At 60.3% G+C, this 24,116-nt stretch overlaps 2 protein-coding genes across 5 annotated transcripts; one reads left to right on the top strand and one right to left on the bottom strand.

Moving 5' to 3' along the window:
• The first annotated feature begins 366 nt into the window (after nucleotides 1-366).
• EMILIN3 (elastin microfibril interfacer 3) lies at nucleotides 367-6,795 on the top strand. The gene is made up of 4 exons (XM_082643538.1): nucleotides 367-760; nucleotides 2,041-2,163; nucleotides 3,338-3,561; nucleotides 3,824-6,795. The coding sequence occupies exons 1-4, from the start codon at nucleotides 369-371 to the stop codon at nucleotides 5,608-5,610; spliced, it is 2,526 nt and encodes an 841-aa protein (XP_082499664.1). The 5' UTR covers nucleotides 367-368; the 3' UTR covers nucleotides 5,611-6,795.
• Nucleotides 6,174-23,759, bottom strand: LPIN3 (lipin 3). 4 transcript variants are annotated; one of them, XM_082643540.1, is made up of 21 exons: nucleotides 23,617-23,759; nucleotides 22,872-22,923; nucleotides 19,142-19,340; nucleotides 17,934-18,029; nucleotides 16,720-16,985; nucleotides 16,431-16,514; nucleotides 15,802-15,922; nucleotides 15,294-15,636; nucleotides 14,296-14,395; nucleotides 13,995-14,155; nucleotides 13,500-13,593; nucleotides 13,360-13,429; nucleotides 11,648-11,740; nucleotides 11,529-11,575; nucleotides 10,699-10,810; nucleotides 9,344-9,492; nucleotides 9,063-9,149; nucleotides 8,462-8,614; nucleotides 8,128-8,242; nucleotides 7,936-8,039; nucleotides 6,174-7,743 (listed from the first exon to the last, which is right to left on the bottom strand). In XM_082643540.1, the coding sequence occupies exons 3-21, from the start codon at nucleotides 19,331-19,333 to the stop codon at nucleotides 7,599-7,601; spliced, it is 2,532 nt and encodes an 843-aa protein (XP_082499666.1). In that variant the 5' UTR covers nucleotides 19,334-19,340; nucleotides 22,872-22,923; nucleotides 23,617-23,759; the 3' UTR covers nucleotides 6,174-7,598. The 4 variants fall into 4 exon arrangements, with proteins under 4 accessions (XP_082499666.1, XP_082499665.1, XP_082499667.1 ...); XM_082643539.1 differs by lacking the exon at nucleotides 22,872-22,923 and having other exon boundaries at nucleotides 23,617-23,758; XM_082643541.1 differs by lacking the exon at nucleotides 22,872-22,923 and having other exon boundaries at nucleotides 23,665-23,737.
• Between the last annotated feature and the right edge of the window lie 357 nt (nucleotides 23,760-24,116).

Below are 24,116 nucleotides of genomic sequence, written 5' to 3' on the forward strand. Positions count from 1 at the left end.
GCTGGAGCGTCCCCAAACACGGTCATCTCAGCTTCAGAGCCCTGGACCGCGGTCCCCGGGCACACACGGGTTTTTAAGAGCAGCGTGTCCCGCGGGTGGGTGTTCTTAGACGGCCCCGGGTCCAGGCCGGGTCCAGGGTTCTGGCTCTGCTTCTCGCCCGGGTGCACGCGGGAGACAGTGGCGGATGGGTGATGGGTGTGTTTGGGGGGCCTCCCGGGGCGCGACGGCCTGCGCCCCTGCCACCCCGGGGCTGCTCTCTTCTTAACCTCTCGCTCGCGGGAGGCCCCTCGGGCGTCAGCTCGGAGCTGGGGCGGGGGGCCGGCGGCGGAGAGGGGGCCGGCGGAGGAGAGCGACGCGGCCCCAAGTTTATGCTAATCCGCGCAGAGCCCGCCTCCCGCCTCCCCTCGGCGGCCCCAGGCGCGAGCAGCGCCGGCCACTCGGCGGGACGCAGCCGCCGCGAAGCGCCAGGCGGCCGGGCCAGCGAGCTCCGGGGGCCGCGACCGGCGGCGGGACCCGGGCGGGCGAGCGGCGGGGCGGCGGGCGCACACCCGGCGGGGACCCGCGCGGGGCCAGGTGGAGACCCGGGGGCCGCGATGGGTCGCCGCCGCCTGCCAGTTTGGCTGTGCGCCGTCGCGGCGCTTCTCTCTGGGGCGCAGGCCAAGGGCACCCCGCTCCTCGCGCGGCCCGCGCCGCCCGGTGCCTCCCGCTACAGCCTCTACACGACGGGATGGCGCCCGCGGCTGCGCCCGGGGCCGCACAAGTAAGCGCGGGCCGCGCCGCGGGCGGGAAGCGGGAGGGATGGGCCCGGGCGGTGCTCCCACCTGCCCCGGGCGCGCGCGGGGGCCCCGGACACCCCAGGATGAGCCCCCGCCCGGGCGGGCGCCCCACGCTCCGGGGGGCTGCGGGGCTGGGGAAGGAAAAGAAGCCGAGGGGGCCTGGCGCGGCGGCTGGGGTACTGGCAGTGCCCGCGGAAACCTTTCCAGCGAAGTAACATTTTCCAGCTGCGCTGTGTGCAGACTCCGGGCGCAGTGGACCAGGTGGAGGGAGAGGAGGGAGGGCGGGCGGTCCGCGACGCGGAGCACGCGGGGCCACCCCCATCCCGTGCCAGGGCCTCTCATCTCTCCCCTGCCCCGCCAGGTAGGAGATGGAGGCCGTGCGCCCGGCGGCTCGACCCCTCCCATGCTCAGCCTGGACCCCTGCGACCCTTTGGGAGGCCCAACGTGGCTGGGCCGCAGAGCTGGTGGGGGCTTCTGGGTCCTGGGCCCGTGTTGTGGCTCCAGAGCCCAATAGCAGTCCACAGGTGGTCGGCTTATGCCAGGCAGCAGCCTCCCTAGCCCTTGTGTCCTCCCCTGCCTCAGCTTCTGGTCTTTAGTAGCTTCAGGTGAGTTAGGCCCTCTGCCTGGGGTGCTAGCTGAATGTGAACTCTAGCTGAGTTTGAGAGGTATTATAGGAGGAGTGTACCCAGCCCATGGCTGACACTCAATAGGCCTGGGCACATCAGAGCAGGCTTCCTGGAGGAGGTGGTACAAAAAGTGATCTGAGAGGGAGGAACCAGAAGCAAAAGCAGGGGTCGGAAAACTGCGGGGTGGGATGTATTTCCCCAGGAGTCAGTCGGGAGGAAAGATGAGAAGTGTGGTCTCAAAGGCAGTATGTTGGGATCTCAGAAGCTTCAATGCCGAGACGAGGAGTTGAAAGCCAGTGAAGGAGTTGGAGGAGGGTGGGGAGTGTGGCAGGGCTCTTGAGGGGGATCCAGGGTGGGCCTCTTCCCCAGGCAGGGAGGCAGCTGCACTGGGCTCCTGGTTCAGCACAGCACTTACTTAGCTCAGTGACCAGCCCACTGGCGAGGCTGGGATTGGAGAGACCCGCAGTGGGGCAGGACCCCAGGCCAAGGGCCCTGGATCCCAGGAACAAGAAGGGGCAGGGGAGAGATGGGAGTCTGGTCTCCTTCCTATAGGCCCGCAGCTGGGCGAGGGGAGGAGTAGAAGCCTCAGTGGGCCTGGCACAGGCCAGATGATCCAAGGATGCCATTTCCCCCTGCAGGGCCCTCTGTGCCTACATTGTACACAGGAATGTGACCTGTGTCCTACAGGAGGGAGCGGATAACTACATAAAGGCTGAATACCGGCAGTGTGGATGGGGGCCCAAGTGCCCCGGGACAGTCACGTGAGTGCACCCCCATCCCACCGACTCAGGATCCCTGGGCATAAGCCCCAGGCCTGCCTTCAGCTGAGGGTAGCAGCCAGCTCCACAAGGGTTATAACTCCTTGGACTCCAAAGAGCCTACCCCTGCCCCAACACAGGCCATTTGGAGGGGGCCGGGGGTGGGGGAGCCAGGTCAGGCTTGGTTGGAGCCCCCAAGGGGACCCAGGGGAGGGCTCCCAGGGGAGAAGCAGTGCAAGGCAAGGAAGAAGCAGCAGAGGCAAAGGGGGGTGGCCGGGGACAGGGGAGAGCAGAGGGTAACACCGGCAATGGTTGATCCCTGGGTAGACCCAGGGAGGGTTGTGGTGACCGTGGAGAAGGCAGGCCAAGGGTGAGAGGAGGGAGGCCAGATTTCTGGGGCTTCAGCCAGACAGGTGGGCTGTGAGGACGTGTTGCATGCAGGTGTGATGCACAGGTCTGTACTTGGAGACGTTCAAACATGTGTCTGAAAACAGACCTGTTTATTCCCATGTGTCAGTGGGTAAACAGGTACACGGCTGAACAGGGGAGAGAGTACACATGGTGAGCTCTGCCCTGCACCCCTGAGCGTTCCCCGCTGTGCTCAAAATCAGAGGTGCCATTCCGCCAGCTTCCAGGACCAGAGCTGAATTCCCAGAGTAGGTTAGGAAGGAGGGGAAAGAAATAAGTGGCCCCCAGGTAGGGCGTGGCCCCCAGGCAGTGTGAAGGGCTGCCTGCCCCAGCTCCAGTGCTGTACCCCTCATCCACCCAGAGGGAGGGGCTGGGGCTTTGTCAAAAGTTTTCAAGGTACCCCCAAAGCCAGAGTGGAATTTCTGATGGCAGTATGAGTCACAGGGTGTCCAAGTGGTCTTGGGAGTCTTGAGGCTAAATTCCCACTAGCCTTTCCCCAAGCAAACAAGATGGGGCAGGGCTTCTACCCGCCCCCTCCCCTAACGCATCTCTGAGCCTCTGCAAGGCCTGCTTCCACCCCACTGCCTGTCACCTTAAGCACAGAAGAAGGAAAAATGCTGGTGTTGTAGTGAAGCTGGGAGACATCTAGACCTTCTGCCAGTGTCTGGAGTGGCCCTGGACCCCAGCCAGGGGGCAAGCTCACTAGCCAGGAGGCAGGAGCCTCAACCCACAGGTACAGAGCCCTGCCCTCTGCCCGCCCCTGGCCCAGGTACCGCACAGTGCTCAGACCCAAATACAAGGTGGGCTACAAGACAGTGACGGACCTCGCCTGGCGTTGCTGCCCCGGCCTTGCTGGAGAAGGCTGCCCCGAGCATCTCACGGACCACGCGGCCACCCCACCTCAGCCGGAGCCTGAGCCCCAGGTTCCCTCGGGGCAGGTCGGCCCAGGCCCCAGGCCCCTTCCTTCTAGCAGAGCAGCCTCCAGCCCCCACGGTGAGTCTGCCCATGGAGACCCTCGCCAAGGTGATTGGTTTCTGGGGACTGACACAAGCTGGCTGAGCCCGATCAGGGCTGGGGAGGGTGCATCTCGTGCTGGATGTGAGGGTGAGCCCCCAGAGCCCCCTCCCACAGCTGGGGGAACCATACCCAGCAAGGTTGGCTCAGACCAGAAAACCTCTCGGGTGGCCTGGCAACAGGACAAGCTGAGAGAGCCAGGCCAGTGATGACCCTGGGGTTCTCTCCTCCTCTTTCCCAGGAAGGATAGGCCCAGGGCTGTTTGGTGAACGGCTGGAACGCCTGGAGGGTGATGTCCAGCGCCTGGCACAAGCATATGGTACCCTCAGTGGCCTGGTGGCCAGCCACGAAGACCCCAACAGGGTAACTGGTGGCCCCAACGCTCCTGCTGCCCCTGTGGGCTTCGGGGTCATCCCCGAGGGGTTTGTGAACCCCAGAGACAGAGCTGGAGGACCACTCACTCCTCCTCTGGATGAGATCCTGAGCAAGGTGACAGAGGTGAGCAACACACTCCGGACCAAGGTGCAACTGCTGGACGAGGTGCATGGACTGGCCCTCGGCCACGAGGCTCACCTGCAGCGGCTACGGGAGGCCCCCCCATCCCCGCTCACCTCCCTGGCGCTGCTGGACGAGTATGTGGACCGACGGCTGCACCGACTCTGGGGGAGCCTGCTGGATGGCTTCGAGCAGAAGCTGCAGGGTGTCCAGAATGCGTGCGACCTGCGGGTGCAGGAGGTGCAGCAGCAGTTTGAGGAGGGCCAGGCGGCCAGCCGGAGGCTGCACCAGAGCCTGGATGGCCGGGAGCTGGCCCTGCGCCGGGAGCTCTCACAGCTGGGTACCCAGCTGCAGGGCTTGGGCGTGGCTGGCAGGGGCAGCTGCTGTGGCCAGCTGGCCTTGATCAGTACCCGCGTGGACAGCCTTGAGAGGAAGCTGCAGTCATTGACCGAAGCCCAAAGGGGCCACAGCCCCCCCGATGGGAATGACCTCACGCGGCTCTCTGCTGCCATGCTCGAGGGGGGCGTGGATGGGCTGCTGGAGGGCTTGGAGACCGTCAACGGCACAGAGGGTGGAGCCAGGAGCTGCTGTCTGGGGATGGAGGAGGGGGGCTGGGGTGTGCGTGGCTTCCACACCATGCTGGAAGAGCGCGTGCAGAGGCTGGAGGAACGCCTGCTGACGCTGGCTGGGGAGCCGAGCCACGATAGCGCTCCTGCAGGCAGATCGGCTCGGCCCCTTGTGCAGACGGAGCTGGCCGTGCTGGAACAACGGCTGGTTTCACTGGAGGCCTCGTGTACCCCTAGGACCACCTTAGCCATCCTGGACAATCTTGTAGCCGAAGTGAAGGCCTGGCAGAGCCGGAGCGAGGCCCTCCTACGCCAGGTTGCCAGCCATGCGGCCCTGCTCCAGCAGCTCAATGGCACCGTGGCTGAGGTCCAGGGGCAGCTGGCAGAAGCAACGGGCAGCTCCCTCCAAGGCGAGATCACCCTGCTCAAGGTCAATCTGAACTCTGTGAGCAAGTCGCTCACGGGCCTCAGTGACTCTGTCAGCGAGTATTCTGATGCCCTCTTGGCCGCCAACACGTCCCTGGATGAGCGGGAACGCAAGGTGGAGGCTCAGGTCCACGCCATCCAGGAGCAGGTCAGCAGCCAAGGCTCGTGGCTTCGGGCTGGCCACAGGCAGGTCCTGAGCCTGCGGGGGCAGCTGGAGCAACTCAAGGCCGGCGTGGCCAGTGTGGCTGGCGGGCTGAGCCGCTGCCAGGACACAGCCCAGGAACTGCAGCTCGCGGTGGGTCACTTCGACCAGAGGGTGGCGCAAGTGGAAGGTACCTGTGGGAGGCTGGGCCTGTTGGCTGCGGGCCTGGACAGCTTGGCGGCTGAGTCCCTTGGGCCCAGGGAGGGCCTGTGGGACCACATGGACCAGCTGAACCGCACGCTGGCCCAGCACGCAAAGGACATTGCCCGCCTCCGGGACGACCTGCTGGACTGCCGGGCCCAGCTGGCCGAGCAGGTCCAGGCAGGGCAGGCCGACTAGGTGGGCTGGACAGGCCAACCCCCAGATCCCGCCAACCCTGGGGACCCTCCCCCAGAGCCCAGCCTTGCCTAGCAGTGCCTCCCAGCCTCCCCTGGCCAGCGTGGATGCCATTTCAGAGGGCCCTGAAGGAACAGTCTTGGTCCAGCTCCACCTGACTGCCCAGGCACCAATATCCACGCTTGGTGCTGCACCAACTGGGCAATTCAGGACGGCGGTCAAGGCCTGAAGGCCGGGGTGGCCCCAAGAGACCACCATCCACGGTCTGCAAATTGCTCTTCTGCAGACACACCAGTTAGCACCTGCGCAGACCTTCAGGTCCCTTCTCAGACAGCAGTCTCTCCGCATCTCCCTTTGACCATGGACAACAGCTCCAAGCCCTTAGAGGCTTCTGGTCCCCCTGTCCCCTTGGCTTCTCAGCCACCTGGGCTTGGTTTCTTCGGGAAGGTAGTGCCCACTGGCACTGTCCTCCCACCTGGCAGCTTCAAGGATGCTGTTTCTGAACTAAGGACCAGAGGTTTCCACCACCCTACAGGTCCTTCAGGACAAAACGGAAACACAAGGACTCAGTGGAGAGTTCTCTTTATTCCTTTTGATTCCCTCCCAAGGTGAGGGCTTAGGCAGCCGTGGATTCCCGGAGGAAAGGATGGGGTCCAAGTGATCTGTTTGGAGACGCCTCCCACTGTAATTTATCCTTTTCCTTCCCCTCCCCAAAGATGTTTTTGGGGGTACTCTGGTCCCCACATGATCCTCTCCTTCCCACTTGGGGGAGAATCTCCCCCCACCCCAGGTTAAGGCCTCTCTCCAAAGGGCGGCCCTCAGGTACATCATGGCCTGAATGAGGCCAGACCCTGGGCAGGAGGCCACAGCTGGAGGGAAAGGGCTCCAGGCCTAGTTGCCAACATCCTTGGAAAACCCCAGCCCTGCCCGGATGTTCACCAGGTGGTGAGAAATTCAGGTATGAAAACACGAGGACACGAGCGTTCGTCTGGCCTGTGTACGCCCCAGAGGCCCATCCCTGCTGAGGCTCCCAGCCTCAGTTTCCCCACAGCAGCTCAGGCCCTTCCGTGCTGTTTCGCAGGTCCCTGCAGCCCCACCTTCTGGGTTCCTGATATTTCGTGTTCTGCCCCCCACTTTGGTGCTGTTGGGGGAGGGCAGGCCTGGATTAAAGCTTTTAGCCTGTCTAAAGGAGCTTTCTTCCCCAAAGGCAGTAGGCGGGAAGGCTGCAGTGGGGTGTCAGCCCTGCTGCCCACAGCTCCTTGGGCAGGAGCTCACTCAGCAGCTGTGCGGGCAGTGAAATGACTGGCAAAGGCTGGGGGAGGCCAGGCACCTGCCCTGGCAGGGTTTGGGGCTGTGTCCTCAGCAGAGGTGTGGGGAGGGGCAGGGATGGCAGCTGGGTGTGTACTAAGCCAGGTGGGAGCCACACCCCCTCAGCCCTGGCACTGCCCTGGGATCCCCCCTTCCCAGATGTTGGGAGGGGCCCCAGAGTATCTGGGGTTGGGATGTGCTGAGATAATCAGGGCACCAGTGTGGGAGAGCAGTGATGTCTGGCTCCAGAGCTATGGGAAGGGGCCAGGGCTATGTAGGGTCTAGCTTCAGAGGGTACAGTCCAGGCTCCCCGAAGTGGGTCGGGGGAAAATTTCTTCCCTGATTGTTGGCTGCCACCAACCCTTTCCTGGGCTTACAGGTCTCAAGCCTCATAGGGGCTTCCCCCTTGTCTCTGTCCTATCAGGAGTTGAGGCCGGGTCCCAGGGTGACAGGGACAGATATCAAGGGTATGGAGAACGCTGCAAGGACCCAGTCACTTAATGGCTACAGGGCAGGGCCACGCCGAGGCCTGTAGCATGGCTCAGCTGGCAAAGGCAGGGGACAGGAGAGGCCACAACTAGCCCGCAGCCCCCTTCTCCCCTTCAGTGTGTTGGCCCTGCAGCATCCAACTTCCAGCCCCCATGCCCTGGGACACACAGTTCTGGGGAGCAGCCAGGGCTCGTTCAGGCCAAGGTGTCGAGGTCCAAAGGGGCCAGTGGCTCCCGCCAGTAGCAGAAGTTGCTGTATTCAGGGCTGGCCAAGTCTGTGCTGGGGCCACGGGCCACAGGTGGGAAGAGGAGTTCAGCCACCTCACCGAGCCGTTCGTACCTACGGGCAGGAGGCGCTGGAGTGAGCCTCAGCTGCTGCCGGGCTTTGGCCCCATCACAGCAGGTGGAGACCTTGCATCCTGCCCGGGAGCCCTGGACCGGGGAGGTGGTCCCTGGCAGGGGCGGGGTGGCGTGGCACTGGGTCCCAGGGAGAGGCTGGGCTGTGGAGGCACGTGGCAGCGTTTGGACTCACGTGGACTTGTGATTCTTCATGAGCTCCTGGCTGAGCTCTCCCCGGGGGTTGACTGTGAAGATGCGGGATGTAGGCAGGCCGACCTGCCGGTACGCAGTGACATCCTACAGGAGACAAGGAGGGGTCAGTGGGCTGGGAGGTGTGGAGAAGGTGGCTCAGGCCCCCCGCCCCCGCCGTGGAGGGGACACTCACATTGGGCCTGTTCCCAAAGGCGGCATAGAAGGGCTGTTTCTGGGGCAGAAAGAGCTGCTGGATGTCACTCAGGCAGGCAATCTTGAACACCTCCGGCTTCTTCTCAATCACCTCCCTGCAGCAGTCGGGGCCATGGGCAGGGAAGGGGTTAGTGACCAGAGGATGGCAGGGTGAGGTGACAGTGCTGGTGACAAGGTTTGACCCAGTGGACACCTGAGCGAGGTCTGATGCTGGCCCAGCCTGGGCTGGGCAGGGCTGGCAGTGGGCCTGTGCAACCCCCTGCTGGGCTGTGGGCTCACATCCCGTGGGGAGGTTACCTGTGCAGGGCGGTTACCTGTGCAGGGCAGAGAAGAGGCTGCTGGGAGACAGCAGGATGGGGCCCTCGGGGAGGCCACAGCCCCGCTCGCTCACCCACTGCAGGTACCCCTTGGTGAGGTCAGCCATGCCGATGGCCCGTGCCGAGCAGTACAGGAACTTGTACCCATTTCTGGGGGTGGGACAAAGGGGTAGCACAGAGCCGTCAGAGACCAGCCATCCTCATCTCGCCTTCTGGGCTTTGGCCAGCTCAGCCCAACCCTGGAGCCTCTGCAAGGAGGGAACTTAAGAGCTGAGCCAGGGCTGAGAGGTAGAAGAAGCGTGCAGAGTCCTGAGGCCCAGGTGGACCAGGGTAGGTGAGGACTCGGGCAAGTCTGTAGGCTTTGCCTACGGCAGGGAGGCCAGCAGGTAGACTCAGAGCCCGACCACAGCCCCAAGAGACAAGTCTTTCGCAGGAGAACTGAGGACCAGTAGGTCTCGGCACGCCAGGGACCTGCCCCGGTCTCCTTCCCTGTGGGTCCCCAAGCCTGGCTTCCCGGGGCTGAGGCCAGGCCATTCTAAGACATCTTGTCACTCCCTCCCTCCCTGGGGTCCCACCCCAGCCCAGTCCAGGCACTCACAGGTGGATTTTGTGGTAGAGACTAGTGATGCCTTGATGTGTCCAGTCTTTCCCCAGCTGGGGCAGAATGTGGCCCAGGGCATCCGACCTAGACCCACAGAGTGATGGTCACGCCAAGGCAGCCCCACGTGGCCCTCCTGCTCTGTGGGTGTGGCCCTGCCCCCGTCCCAGGATGGCCCATTGGGAGGGGAGGGCCTCTCTCCCTGTCTCCCCTCCCCCAGCACAGAGGGAGGCGAGTCCCCAGGCCCTCCCTCTCCCCCTCCACAGCTGACCGGGTCTCACTTGGTGATGGTGCCATCAATGTCTGAGATGATCACCCTGTCGTCCCATTTCCACAGGTAGATGGTGGCCCTACAGCGGCAGGTGCCCTGGTACTGGGTGGTCACGCTGAAGACCACCTTGTTGGCACCTTCTTGCAGGTTCAGGCGCCGCTGAGGCCAGGCAAGGGGGAAACTGTGAGCTGCCGCAGCTGGATGCTGTCCGCCCACCGCCACCACTCCCCCCAGAACTGTGGCCTTCCATCTCCACGGGCCTCTCTTTCTCCTGTTCCTCCCAACTCAAGAACCTTCCTGAGTTCATCAGAGACAGAGACAGCCATGTGGGCAGAAGGTGGCTGCAAGGAGGAAGTGAGGGGTGCTGGTGGGGCCTGCAAAGCTCCAGGCACAGGAGCTTTGAGATGAGGCTCACGGACCAAGCCTGGCCCATGACCCCGTCCGGGTTTCTCAGGTCAGCCTTGGGGCCAGCACTGCTCTGGGCAGAGGGACACCCCACTCCACAGAGGGGGCCCTGGGGGATCTTCACAGGCAGCCTCCTGCCTGGGGTTAGGATACCTGGGACATCCCCCCCAAAGAGAGACCTAGCCCTGTCCTTGGTCCAAAGATAAGGATCAGGGCAGCTCTTAGCCACAGCCTGTGACCTGGCTGACCCCGAGTTGGGTGTGAGCCCCAGGGAACCACACGGAGGGCAGCCACTCTGTACCAGGTGCGCCAGACTCTCCTGGGCACCTCTCTGACCACAGAGTTCCACTCAGGAAGAAGACATGACAGGAGCCACAGTTACTCAAAGGTGTGACCTGGGGGCCTGGGGTTGCCAGAATCTGAGAGGCTGTCATCGGCCGTTTGGTTCCTGTAGCTCCCAAAGGCAGGCCCAGAGCCAGCCAACCCACCGCAGGTAGGTTTTTTTTTTTTTTTTTTTTGCTGTACGCAGGCCTCTCACTGTTGTGGCCTCTCCCGTTGCGGAGCACAGGCTCCGGACGCGCAGGCTCAGCGGCCATGGCTCAAGGGCCCAGCCGCTCTGCAGCACGTGGGATCTTCCCAGACCGGGGCACGAACCCACGTCCCCTGCATCGGCAGGCGGACTCTCAACCACTGCGTCACCAGGGAAGCCCCGCAGGTAGGTATTTTAAGATGACATAAGAGGGGGCCTTTCTAGGGAGAACATCCAACAGAGAATGGGCTGGCACGTGAAGAAGCGGCACAGAAAGCTGTCCCTGGATGACGCAAGCAGAGCCCAGCAGGCGCTGCCACAGGGATGGATTCTGGGCTTTGCTGAACACAAGCCATTCCTCAGCCGGGCCCTGAGGGCCTCGGGAACACCATCATCTCAGGCCCGCCACTCCCACACCTGCACACACTTACAATCTGATTGGAGGAGAGGCGGAGGGACTTCCTGTAGGTAGGAGTGCGGGCTGGAGGCGAGCGGGGCGGGGAGGGGGCATCGTCCTCACTGCTCGGGGCTTCGGTCTTCTCCCTGCGGGCCGCCTGGCACTTGAGCCACTTCCCCCAGCCAAGGCCTTCACTCCTGTAGCTGCCCACCCCTCACCCAGGGCGCAAGGAGCCTGCTGCTCGTCCCTGCCCCTCTAAGGACCCCTCCCTCTAGGTGCCACCCATTTTGGGGGTGGCAGCTGACATCAGGATACAGGCCAGTCACCCAGAACGGTGACTGCAGAGCTGGAGCAGAGACCTGGGGCGCCCAGGCCCCAGGCTGCTCTCCATAGCCAGGACGCTGGTACCTGCTTTGGGGATGTGTACCAGAAAAATCTAGAATTGCATCGTGGCCAATCCCACCTGCTGTGGGAGGCAGTCAGCCCGTCCTTGATCACCCCCCACCCAGCCTTGGACATTCTGGGTCACTTCAGACATGAAAAAAGGAAGCAAGGTCAGCTGGCCCCTGGTGGAGAGAGGAAGCCCTTCTCCGTCTTCGTATGGTAGCCCTTTGTCTGGGCCGGGAGTCTGGGTACCCATTCCAGCCCTGCCACTTCCCAGCTGCGAGAACTTTGGTGTATCTAGGCTTTCCCATCTGTGACATGGGGACATGTCCCAGGAGACAGAAGAGGTGTAGAAGTGATTGCAGAGTGACAAAGACATGCCACGGCAGGGGAGGGGTTCTGGCTCCACCCCCGTTCCCACAGTGATCTTTCCCAGGCTGAGCTCCAGCTGCAGAGCCCCAGGCAGGAGATCCAGCTCACCCCAGCTGCTGCTGCCGCTCTGTGGTTTTCTCCCTCTGGGCACTGCACTGTGGGGAGAATATCCATCTAGTGAACCCCGCCTCCTGCCTGTGCCCTGCCCTGTGGACATGACTACCCACCTCCTTGGCCGGAAAGTCCCTGCATCGCCAGGAAAACCACCACCGCCCTCCCTTCCGGGGCATCTTTTCCTTCTCCAGCTTGTCCACGGTGCTCTGGGGGCAGACGAAGGCCATGGCATTTTTTCCTGTACCACACAAACCCACCTTACGTTGCCCTTGGGGCCCCCATGGGCCCAGAGTCTGGGGCTGACCCTACAGCAAGGTGCTACCAACGTCTGGAGGCTAAAGAAGCATACTCACCCCCATCTTGGGATTCCGAGCACTGATTCAAGGAGGTAAGCATGCGAGAACAAGGGCCACTTCTGCCCGCCTCCACTCCACCCCAGCCCTGACCCGCCCCCCAGCTCTAGCCCAGCCTTGGCCTGGCCTCCAGATCTTGTGGATCAGTCTCCCTACTCCAGGAGCTAAAGGCAGCGCTTTGGGAGATTCTCAAGATCTGGGTCTCCCTGCAAGATGACACCAACTGGTGGCAGGGACAGTCTCTAGTCAGTACCACCCTCAACCTCCAAGACCAACATGGGCAATTCCTAAGGTCAGTGATCTATCCCATGAACAGCCTCTCTCTCTGCTTGTTACCGTCATTGTCTGGTGGGGACAACATGACCCTGTGAAAAATTCTGATTAGGTTTGTGCTAGATAAATCCAGGGAGGGCCCAGGCCCACCTAAGAGACATATCAGCTTCCTGCAAACACAGAATGGAGAACCCAAGTCGAGGAAAACAGCCTGGGTGTCCACTGGGGCTGGGAACAGGCTGGGTGAATTTCCCCTAGGTGGTGGGTCTCTCTGGGTAAGGTGAGGAAAGCCAAGCATGGGGGGACCCTCTCTCTTCCCACAAGCTCTGGGTCCTTGCTCAAACCCAGAGCCAGCCAGAGGACAGAGCTGAGCATCACCAAAGGGAGGCACCGGCTGTCAACATCAGGTGAGTGATGTTCTTTGGGCAAGCCAAGCCAATAATGATGGGCCAGACCGGGGTGGGGCACTGGATGGCTCCCAGAGGGGCAGAAGGGGCAGGTGCAGGCCAGCCCTGCACAGGATAGAGGTTCTGGGAGGGACTATAGAGGCTGGGCCTTCCCGCCTCTGAGCATCTGCACATGCTGTTCCCTACCCCTTGCCTACTCATCTTTCAGACCTCTACCCGGTGGGCACTTGCTCAGCAAACCCCCTGTTGGAGGCTCTCAAAGCACCCCAGACCTCTCCTTCCCAGTACTCACAGTTGAATTTTATATTCATTTGGCTGAGTCTTTGATTAACTGTCTTCCTATGAGGGCATGACTGTCCCCAGTCTGGGCCTGGCACACAGTAGGTACTCAACAACTGTGTGCTGATAAAGCAAGCCCCTGCAGCCCAGCCTGGAGAGGGTCTCAGAGGAAAGTGAGGGGTAGGACCTCCATCTCCCAAGACTGTCTCGCAGATCTAAAAACCTCCTGTTGAAGGCATGTCCCTGTCGCCTCTGGTTTGTCCTGAATTCCTTTGAAGTAAAGTCTAAATCCAATCCAAATGGATTCAGCCATGCCAGGAAACCAGGGAAGCAGGGGATGCTTCGTCCACACAGCCTGGGGCAAGGCTCCAGAGGACCTGGGTCTCTTCTCTCAGAGTGGGTCCTGCAGCCCCAGGCCCATCTCTGCCCACCCTCCACTTCCTTGCCAAGGGCCCCCGACCCCAAGGCTATGGTCATGTTCCCCAGGCGGCCCAGGGGTGCTATAACCATTACCTTGGGCAAGTTTTTCTGGAAGGCTTGCAGGGAGAGGATCATGGAGGCAGCTACAGCCCAGTTATAATGCCTGGAGAGACAGATAGGGTGTTAGGGCCATGGAGGTCGGGGCGATCCAGCGGCCCAGCCCTGGTACCCACTTCTCGTTGATCTTCACCACCAGGTTCGGGTCGTCCAGGAGGCCGGGGTTTTGGGCGAGGTCCTGGTAGGAGACGATGTGCTGGTTGAACTTCTCTGGGCACAGAGGCAGAGAGCGAGGGGTGAGGCCAGCACATCCCACATGACCCGTTGCCCCCGCCCCTCCCGGCTGCCCCACCTATGCTGCTCAGGCCTCCTGCAACTTGGGTCTTCGACCTAGCAGGGCTCCTTGCTACCTGGGGTTTTGGCACCTGATGGTCCCACCCCAGGCACTTGCCATCCTGGATTCACAGGATAAGTCACAGCTTAGCATGACTTAGCATTTGCTTCATGGGGTCTTGGAGATGCCCAGCGCTTGCTGGCCAAGGGTGGGCTCCACAAACCCCAGAGTCATGCACACCTCTGCTCCCCCCCCACCCCGGGGTCTTGCCTCTCTTCTCCCGTCCCCTGGGCTCAGTGACAGTCCTTGGAGGGGTGGGGGCCACAGTCCAGCATACCCACAGAGATGTCTCCGCTGTCAGCCAGCCCCCCAGAGAGGGACAGCACTACTGTGCCCGTGGTGTCCGGAGTGGGCTCTGGCTCCTGCTTAGGGTTGCAGTCCCCCAGAGACTTTTGGCTTCCGGCTTCACTCCACTTCCTGGCCCCCAGCCCACAGTCGCTGGGGACAAAGGGGCCAATAGTGACCTGAATACAAGGAGGCTGGGAGGAGGGGCTGGAGCCCTCCCAGGCCCCTGATAGCCGACTCCTAGCCCCACAGGCCCCAATCCCAGGACACCCTGGCGTCCAGAACCCAGGCACCTCTGGGGGAAGTAAAGGGCTGCATTCTCGGAATCCAGGGAGGGCAAGTCATCCAGGTAGATTTCACTGGGGCCCAGGTGCTGGCTTCTCTTCAGGGGGCCTGAGAGCAGAGGAGGGGACATCTGTAGACCTAACCCATGAGGACTACTACTGTGATCAGAGTGCGTCCCCCGCCTTTGAGTGCCTTAAGGTGGCACTGTCCAGTAGAACTTTCTGCAATGCTAAAAAAGTCCTATGTCTGCACTGTCCAGTAGGGTAGCTGCTGGCCATAGAAGGCTATTGGGCATACTTAAAATGTGGTGTGATGGAAAAATAGAATTTTAAGTGTTATTTAATTCTTTTTTTTCTTTTCGCCACGCCGTGTGGCATATGGGATCTTAGTTCCCCAGCAAGGGATCACACCCACATCCCTTGCAGTGGAGGTACGGAGTCTTAACCACTGGACCACCAGGGAAGTCCTCCAAGTATTATTTAATTTTAATTAATTTAAATTTAATTTTAAATAGCCACATATAGCCAGTAACTACTGGATAGCACAGGTACCAGCTTCCCCTCCCAACCCTCTCCCTGGCCTCGCTCAAGACACATCAGCTGCCTCAGTTCCTAGACATGAAACCTCTCTCCCTCCTCATGGCCTTGATGTTCTCTCTGCCTAGAATTCTCTTTCCCTGGTCCTCACTTGGCTGGATCTTTATGGCCCACGTCTCAGCTCAGGCATCACCCACGCAGAGAGGCCATCCCTGGCCACATGATTTAAATAGTCCCCGTCCCAACCAATGATTCTGTCCTGTGTCCCGCCCCCCCCCCCCAACATCATGCTCTTCCTGTTATGTGTCTGTCATCTGTCTGCCCCTCTGGACTGTGAGTCCCATGAGGGCCGGGGCCAGAAACAGTGCTCGGAACACAGTAGGTGCTCAAACATGCTTGAAATTCCAGAGTCCACCCAGGGGATAACGTGAGGCCAGGGAAGCAGTGGGAGGGGTCCAGCTATCACTCACCTTTCCTCTTGGAGATCCCCTCCGGCTGCCCTTTGCAAGCGGGGGCCTCCAAAGCGGCGCAGCTCCACGGCTTAGAGGGAGGAGGGAGGCCCACATCCCCGGAACTCTGAGTCTTCGTTTCCTCTCTCTCAGGGGGTTGGAGAGGGGGACCCACCAGAGCAGGCACCTCCGTGTCAGGGTGAAGAAGGTGGGCGCCAGGCCCTGTTTGCAGGATTGGAATTCCCGAAGGGTCCACGCCAACCACAGAGGCAGAGGGGGTGCTGGGCGCCCCCTGAGGTGGAGAGGCTGTCTTGGAGCTGCCATCAGGGACCACTGAGGGCGCGGGCCACTCAGCTTTGCCCACCTTCAATCAAACAAATGGGGGAAGACAGGGGTGCTGCAGGGCCCGCCCCCCACACCCCACAAGGCCTCAGGGAGGTGGCCCAAGTCTCAAGTCACTCCAGTCCTGACACGCAGGGGCCACGGAGCCGCTGAAAGGTAAGGATGGAGGGTTGACACGGGAACTCACCTTAGGCAGCCTCCCCCAGGCCCACTGCATGTGGGACTCAGCTCTCAGGGGGGTGGGTTCGGGGGTCCGCAGCTCCAGCTCCGAGTCACTCTTGGGGGATGTTAGCTCACCCTTTGAGAGGCTGCAGGAAGCAAGAACTCAGAGGCGCTCAAGCCAGCCTGCCAGCCCCCGCAGCCCTCCGTGGCCTGGGAACATGCTTTCTGCAACACGTATTTATGCCTGTGTAAGGAGCTCCTATAAATCAACAATAAGAAGGCAATCCAGTACAAAAAGCAAAACGAAACGAAACAATGGGCAAGGCTGTGACTTCTTAATGGGTGTAGGGTTTCCACTAAGGGTGGTGAAAAAGTGGTGGAGTTGGATAAGGGGTGATGGTTGTACAACATTGTGAATAGACTGAATGCCACTGAATGGTGCCCTTTCAAATGGTAAATTTTATGTGTATTCTACCACATTAAAAAAAAATGGGCAAAAGACTTGAATGTCAACACTTTACTGAAAAGACATACAAATGGCTGGTAAACACAATAAATATGTTCTATGTCATTAATTCATCAGAAAAATGTAAATGGAGAGCCCTCTGAGACCTTGGCTTTGAGTCTCTGCCTGTAGCCCACCTGGACTCTCACCTGGCCTGGGGGGGCCACTCCCCATCGGAGTAGGGGTAGATGTCTTTCCGCTGCGGTGAGGACTCTCCTTCTGGCTGGACACTGCTGTGGGACCACAGGGAAATAAATGGTCACTGATAGGACAGGCAACCTGGGCAGGGCATGGAAGCCTGGACATCAGGGGCTTGATGAAGCAAAGCAACTAAAGGCCAGAGAGGTCAAGGACCTTGCCCAGGGTCACACAGCATCAGCAGAGGACACTGTGCTTGAACCCCAAGTGGCATTCCTACACCCTCAACCCCCTACATACCCCGGGGGCTCCAGCCTCGGCTTTTCCAGCAGGGATAGCTCACTCCCAGTGCCTGCCTCCAGCTCCTCCGAACTAGAATCGGCTGCCACCGTGTCCTCCTTCCGCCTGGGTTTCCTCCTGCGACGCTTCTTCTTCCAACCCGTAGAGGCTGTGCCCGCGAGGCTGGCCTCAGGCTCGCTGGCTGTGCCCAGCTGGGAGTCCGAAGGGAACCCAGACAGGCCCCCCCAAGGGATAGGTGATGTGCACAGGCTGGGAGGCATGTCTTCCTGTGGAGCAGATCAGGGGTAGGGCTGAGGGGTCTGCAGCTTGGGGGCAGGGGGCAGGAAAACAGGTCTGGAGGCTGGACAGAGCCAGTGGTAGCATGGCCTTGTAACTGTTGATGGCCTCAAAGTTCCCTAACAGAGATAAAGCGGCCCCAATCCCAGGGGTGCCTACACCTCTGGCAGCCCACGGCAACCACACAGTCCAGACAGAAACCTGGGCATCAGCCTCTCATCTCCCCTGCCCACATCTACCACAGCAGACACCTACTTCCCCTTTTAAGACAGCCAGGTGTCACCTCCTCCAGGAAGCTTGCCCTGACTTTTTTCAGCCTCGGTTCCAACCCCCTTCGCTGCAATAACCAAATAGTTCTTTCGTCTGTTGTTTACATGTCTGTCTCCCAGGCTAGTCTGGGAACCTTCTTTTTTGGCAGGGGGCACCCCTCATCCAGGTCTACTGCGGCTTCTGGCCTACAGTACAGTAGGGGCTCAATTAAAGTTTGTCAAAACTTTAAACACCTCTGCTGGCTTCTGCTGGGCCCTGCCTCCCTTGTGCAGACACCCCTCTGCTTCTCTCCCGCTCCCACACTCCCATGTTCCAGCTGCCCCGAGCCGGCATCAGATCCACAACAAGCCATCTTATGCTTCCAGTCCCGGCCATTGCTCGGCACCCTCCTCCTCTCCACGCTGCCCAGGGAGGGCCTCCTTTTCCCCCTTCAGGGGCCCAGCTCAAGTGTCCTCTTCTGAGAAAACTTCCCCTAAAGAAGCGCCAGCCCGTCCTGCCCCCATCCCCCCCCATCCCTCCCCAGGGTCCACCAGCACATCCTGATGCCTCTGCCTCAGACCCTCACCGATGGGGTCCTCCCCACGGTGGGGACGGTGACAAATCCCCAGGCCCCACCTGGAGGGAGCACTAGTGAAGAGACAGGGCCAGGCAGGCCCATAGGCACTTACCACATCGCTCTCCAGCTCCTGGATGAAGAAGGCCTCCCCGCTGTCCCCCAGCTTCATGTGCAAGTCCACTGGCTCCCCATTGATCTCGATGTCTACCTGTAATGGGGTGTGGTGGGATGGGGGTCCCCTCCGTCGGATCTTACTCCCATGCTTCAGTCCTCTGGACTCCCAGCTGGTCCTGGAGACACAGGCTCCCTGCTGCCCCAGAGCACTGCACTTTCTGGAACTCTCTCCCAGACCTCGGGGAGCCCCCCGCTCCCCACTCTGAGGGTCTCTGCTCACCATCTCAGTATTCTTGTTTATGCCTTGGTTTCTGTGTTCCTCTCTCCCACAGCCCATACGAACAAGAACACGATCCAGTCTTGTCACTGTGTGTCCCCAACCCGCAGGAGAGTGCCCGAACATTCGTGGGTAACGCAAACAACAGTAAGAATGACCCTTTCCTGGGCACTTCGTCCAGTGTGTTACATAGACCATCTTATTTAGTCTTCACAGCAACCCCTGGCAGTACCTTCCATCATTATCCCCACTTTATAGATGAGGAAACTGAGGCTCAGAGGGGTTAAGTAGTTCTCTGGGAATTACTATGAACCCAGAAGGTCTGCATCCACAACGCAAGCTCTTAACCACTTAGCTATACTGTCTCCCTCAAGGTTACACTCTCCCATTAGGGTTCTGGAAGATTCACAGTCACCCCAGCGTGAAGGGGGTTTGGGCCCACCAAACCTCTATTCACACACCAGAACTCAGTGCTAACAAAAATTTGTCACGTTCACCTGAGCCCCATGAAGATGGTGCCGGTCTCCTAAGAGTGAGGAGGTAATTTTTGAGTATCACCCCCATGCCTCGCCCTGGGACAGTGTTATCACCTCTTATTTAATCACCAGGTAATGAGAGTGTATCAATTCGTTCAGGTGAGGTGACTTACCAGGAATACACAGGTAAGGTCTCAGGAAGCTGGAGCCAGGTCTGATGGCCCCAGTACAGAAGGCTGCCCCGCTGTGCTGCTTCCAGGGGAAAATAGGGGCCCTCCTGGACCAAATCCCCAAAACCAACCCAAAACCTTCCAAGAAAATACAAAGGAAGGGAAGCCTGTCCAGAGGACACATCCCTGCCCCAGGGAGGTTTGGTTCGCGACCTGGGACTGCAGTGACTACCCCAGCTTCCTGAGCGCGCCCTGCAGAGGTCCCCCTACCACCGTCACTCACCACTTTCTCCCGCGAGCGCAGGACGCCCAGCTTGCCGAAGCGCACGTGGAAGGGCGAGCACCGGAAGGAGCCGTCCGCCTGCCTCACCACCAGCACATCGATGCCCCCGCTCAGCGTGGCCGGGTTCAGGCCCCGGTACAGCCCCTTCACCGTCCCAAACACCGTCTCCGCCAGCTGCCCCACGTAGTTCATGGCTGTGCTGGTAAAGGGAGGTGGCGCTGGGACCAAGGCCTGGCCCACTGGCCTCTGTACGGGGCTCCGCAGCCTGACCCCTGGGACCCCAGGCTTACAGCTCGTGGCCCTCGGGGCGCCTCTGCAGCTGAGCAGCAGTGATGGGGTGGGAGGTGCGCCTGAAGACGTGGGCTCTAATCCCCACCAGCCGTGGGGCTCTTGGATGGCCACCTCCCTTCTCCAAGGGCTGCTGCCCACATCTGTCAAATCAGGGCACCGGGTAAGGCCATCCGCGGCGCTGTGAGCCTCAAATGCCATGAGTAATGATAATGACCGCAGCTCATTTCATCTTTACACCAACCTGCCAGGCTGGCCGAGCAGGTTTCATTATACCTGTTTACAGACAGGCCAGCCCAGGCTCAGAGAGGTGGAGTGACTTGCCCACGGCCTCACCACTAGTCAGGAGAGGAGCCAGGGTTCGCATACAGGCCTGTGTGATTGCAGAGCCCTCGGTGTGAACCACTGGGATGGCCCAACTGTGGGGACAGGCACCCTCCCTGGGGTGCAAAAAGGGGGAGCCTCATGATAGATCAGGCTCAGGGCCCTGCTGGGTAACAGGTGACAGTCCTGAAGGCTGATCTCTCTCCAGGAAGTGGGGAGGAGGGAGCCTCAGTTTTTCCATCTGAGAAATGGGTTCAGCTGTCTTGCTGCCTCCTGGTCCTAGGAGTTGGAAGGGACCTTGCTGGGCTATTGTGGCTAATTTGTGGGGGACCAGGGGTGGGGGTACCCCAGGTACCTAAGGCTCTGCCCAGTTCTCAGATGCTTGCAGTAGGGCACCCCCTGTAGCTGGGCCCAAACTACAAAATTTAAGGCCCAAGCTCCAAAATTCTTCCCAGTCTCCCTGGGACATGTGGGAAGCCCGTCCATGGCCAGAACCTGACCCCAGTGTCTCTAGGACATAGTTCTCAGCACCCGACCCCTACTCCTCAGACCCACATTCAGGCCTTGGGCTGGCCCCTGGCCCACCAAAGCTGTTCCTTCTTCCCCCAGCCAGACTGGTCCCTCCAGCTCTCCCACACCAGGCAGAGCTGGGTGAGCCAGAGGCAGGAGCTGTAGCAGCTGTGGAGAAGAGCCAGGGCCATGATGAAAGCCACCTCTACCCTGGCATGGTGCGCGCCCCGCCAGCTTCAGCTCATCGCCCCTTCCCTGCTGGCCTCGCCAGTGGCCTATGCCCTTCTGGCTGCCAGGACCCCAAAGCATCCCAGCTCCACAGGGCACTTCCCTCTGACCTTGCATCAGAACCCCGGGAGCTCTGCCTGCCATGCAAGATCACCCTTCAAAACAGTCAAGTGACTTATCCAAACCTTATGAAGCTAATAGGCCATAGATGGGGGGAGGGAGTGATGACTCATATCCTCGTTTCCTGATTCCATACCATGGTTCCTTCCCCTCCATGGTCCCCAAACTACACCACCATTGTCTGCAGAGAGGGCCGCCCAGCCCCCAGCCCACCTCTGCACAGCCCTGTAATGCCTCGCCACTCAAAATGTGGTCCAGGGCCCAACATCACCTGGGAGCTGGTTAGAAATGGAGAGCTTCACAAACATAAGGTCCTGTGAGATTTTCTAAAGTGAAAATTTGGGATAAAAAAATGAAACTTTTTGGACCCGAAAACGTCGCTCAAATTGAATACATCTTTTTTTTTTTTTTTTTTTTTTTTGCAGTACGCGGGTCTCTCACTGTTGTGGCCTCTTCCGTTGCGGAGCACAGGCTCCGGACGTGCAGGCTCAGCAGCCATGGCTCACGGGCCCAGCCGCTCCGCGGCATGTGGGATCCTCCCGGACCGGGGCACGAACCCGTATCCCCTGCATTGGCAGGTGGACTCTCAACCACTGCGCCACCAGGGAAGCCCTGAATACATCTTTTATCTGCAAGGCACCTGCTATGTGATAGGTGAAAACTCCCACTTTGGTTTCTCTGTCCCTAACACCAAAGTCTGAATATGGGTCTGGGGAGACAGACTGTCTGACAAGGAGAGACATGTGGTAGGCAGGGCTCTAGACCACTGTGCCCAGGAAAAGCAGAGAAGACTCCAGAAGCTTCTAGGAATATAAAGAAGCATGCATGGGAGGGGCACACCGGGAGTGGGGGCAAAGTTCTGCCCAGCTGGCAGCCCAAGTCTGAGCTACCTGCTCTGCGGGGAGCCAAAGAGCAGGCGGTGGGTGGGTGGATGGGGAGAGGGCAGAGGAGACAGGCTCGGCTCCACCTACTACTGAGCTGCTCAACTTCGCCACCCCTGCTGCTTGGGGCTGCATCCTTCTTTTTTTTTTTTTTTTTTTTTTTTGCGCGGTACGCGGGCCTCTCACTGTCGTGGCCTCTCCCGTTGCGGAGCACAGGCTCCGGACGCGCAGGCTCAGCGGCCATGGCTCACGGGCCCAGCCGCTCCGCGGCATGTGGGATCCTCCCGGACCGGGGCACGAACCCGTGTCCCCTGCATCGGCAGGCGGAGTCTCAACCACTGCGCCACCAGGGAAGCCCTGGATCATTCTTTGTTGCAGGGTTGCCGGGAGTCTTGTAAGACGTTTAGCAGCATTCCTAGTCTGCCCACTAGATGCCAGGTAGCACCCTACCTCCAGCTGTGACAACCAAATTGTCTCTAAACTTTGTCCAATGTCTCCTGCTGGACAAAATTGCCCCCAGTTGAGAGCCACTGAAATAGCAGAAGGAGCTGAGTGGCAAAGGGGGCACCTGGGGGCACCTGGGTCCTACTCTGATCCACCCGTGGAGTACTCTCGGGCAAGTAACTTGCTGGCCTCAGTTTGCCCTTCTATGAAACGAGGCCTGCATTTCTGAGACCTTCTCAGCTCTAATGTCATGGGAGCCTAGAAGTCATTTCTCTCCTGTTCCTCCCGCCCCACGAGTGGATGCCCCCATCTCTGCCTGCTTAGCACTGTGGAGAGGCAGGGGGACTCCTGTGAGCCAGGCTCCTCTCCGCTCCCTGCACCCACCCCTGAAGGCATCTCCTGCCCCCAGGACCAGCTCTGCCTGCTTGGTCTGCTCCAGATGGAGGAGAGCTCCTCTTGGCTCCCCTATACCACCCTTCACCCCCAAACTAACATGTCTAAAACCAAACACTTCATCTTCCCCTGGGGAACCTGGTCAGCTGAATTCCTCTCAGGACTCATGGGTACCCCTCCCTCCCAAGCCCTCTGAGTCCCACTCCCCAATTTCCTGCTCATCTGGCCCCTCCTTTCTCCCCCAGGTGCCTAGGTCAAGGCTTTATGACCAATGCCCAGATCCTGGGTGACAGCAGGCACTGTGGTTAAGGCATGAGACTGTCTGGATTCTAATCCCCTCCCTGACGCTTACTAGTTGTGACCTTGTGCAAGTCACTTCACCTCTCTGAGCCTCATGTTCGGCCTCTGGAATGGGGATAACATAAGGGATGCATGAGGAATTCATGACATAATTCGTGTAAAGCAGTAGCATGCAGTAAATGCCCACCCACGCCACCTAGCAGCAGCAGCATCGTTTTTGGAATCGTGACAGCCCCACTCACCCGGGCTGGTCCCGTGGGCACGACAGGTCAGACTCCAAGCACTGCCCCTGCCCTGAGTTGAGAGTTTAGACTTCTTAACTTGGCATTCAAGGCCCTGCATGATGGTGGCCCCACTGTTTGCTCCAGGAGGGCCTCAAGAGGTGCCCAGGCCTCTGAGCCTACTCTGGGAACATCCACATGCCTCCCAGGCCTGCACACAATCCCACCACAGGAAAGCCAGAACAAGGTGCCCTGGTTGTCAGCCCTCAGCCACTCTGGGCTCCCAGATTCAGGGAGGGGTGGGGATGTGGCTCTCTGTGTAGGAGCAGACGCAGCGGGAGAATCATCACTGCTATTGCCCTGGAAGGGAGACAGCTCCACCCAGGATCCCCAGTAGGCTTCACAGCTACTTCATCTGACCTGCCCAGTCTCAGGGCAGGTGGGCAAGGGTCAGATCCTGTTTTGCAACTGAGGACACTCAGTACCAGAGAGGGTGGGTGTCTTCCCCAAGGTGACACAGTTAGTCTGGAGTGAAGTTGGGGTGAAACTTTTCCCCTGAGAGGTTTGTACATCTCATTCTCTCTCGATCCCACATTCTGGATGTCCGGGGGGCCCCGCAGCCCCTGGATCGGGGAGAGGGATGAAGTGAAGCCGGCCCCTCAGGCCCGGGAACGGGAAGGAATGAGGGTCAGATGGCAGGACAGATGGGCGGGGCAGGGTGGGGCAGGGGAGGGGTACCTCATCTCTGGCTCTAGTTGGGCCCTACCTGAGGAGCTGCCCACTGGACTCCGGGCCCCGGAGCTGCCGCTTCTACCTGAGTGCACAGATCAGCAGGTGTCTTCGGCCCGCACTCACTAGGCACTTCCGGCTCCTCTAGGAGTGGGTGAGATCCCGGTTCCGCCCCTTCCACGAGCCAAGGGCGGCCTCTGCAAGTCCCAATCCGTCTAGACTCCACCCCCCAAAGAGACCCCGCCCCCGCCCAGTCCCCACGCCCAAGGGCGTTCTTTCACCTTATAGAGTGCGGGGCTAGGCCGGGCTCCAGGCTCCGCCCACTCCGGCTCCAGCCCGTCCTGCCCCGCGCCCTAGCGTTCCTCGAAGGAACATCCCAGTGGCGCGCCACCAGCCCCACCTCCAGGAGCGGCGGAAAAGCAGACTTTCCAATCGAGCCGACCTAAACCTTCCTGGCTTTGCTCCTAGCTCGCTGTGTGACTTTGGTAAATTCCTTCCCCAATCTGACCCCATTTTTCTACTTTGTCAAAGGGGGTG

This window comes from Mesoplodon mirus (genome assembly GCF_964341445.2).
Source record: "Mesoplodon mirus genome assembly, chromosome: 15".
In the NCBI taxonomy this organism is placed as follows: Eukaryota; Metazoa; Chordata; class Mammalia; order Artiodactyla; family Ziphiidae; genus Mesoplodon; species Mesoplodon mirus.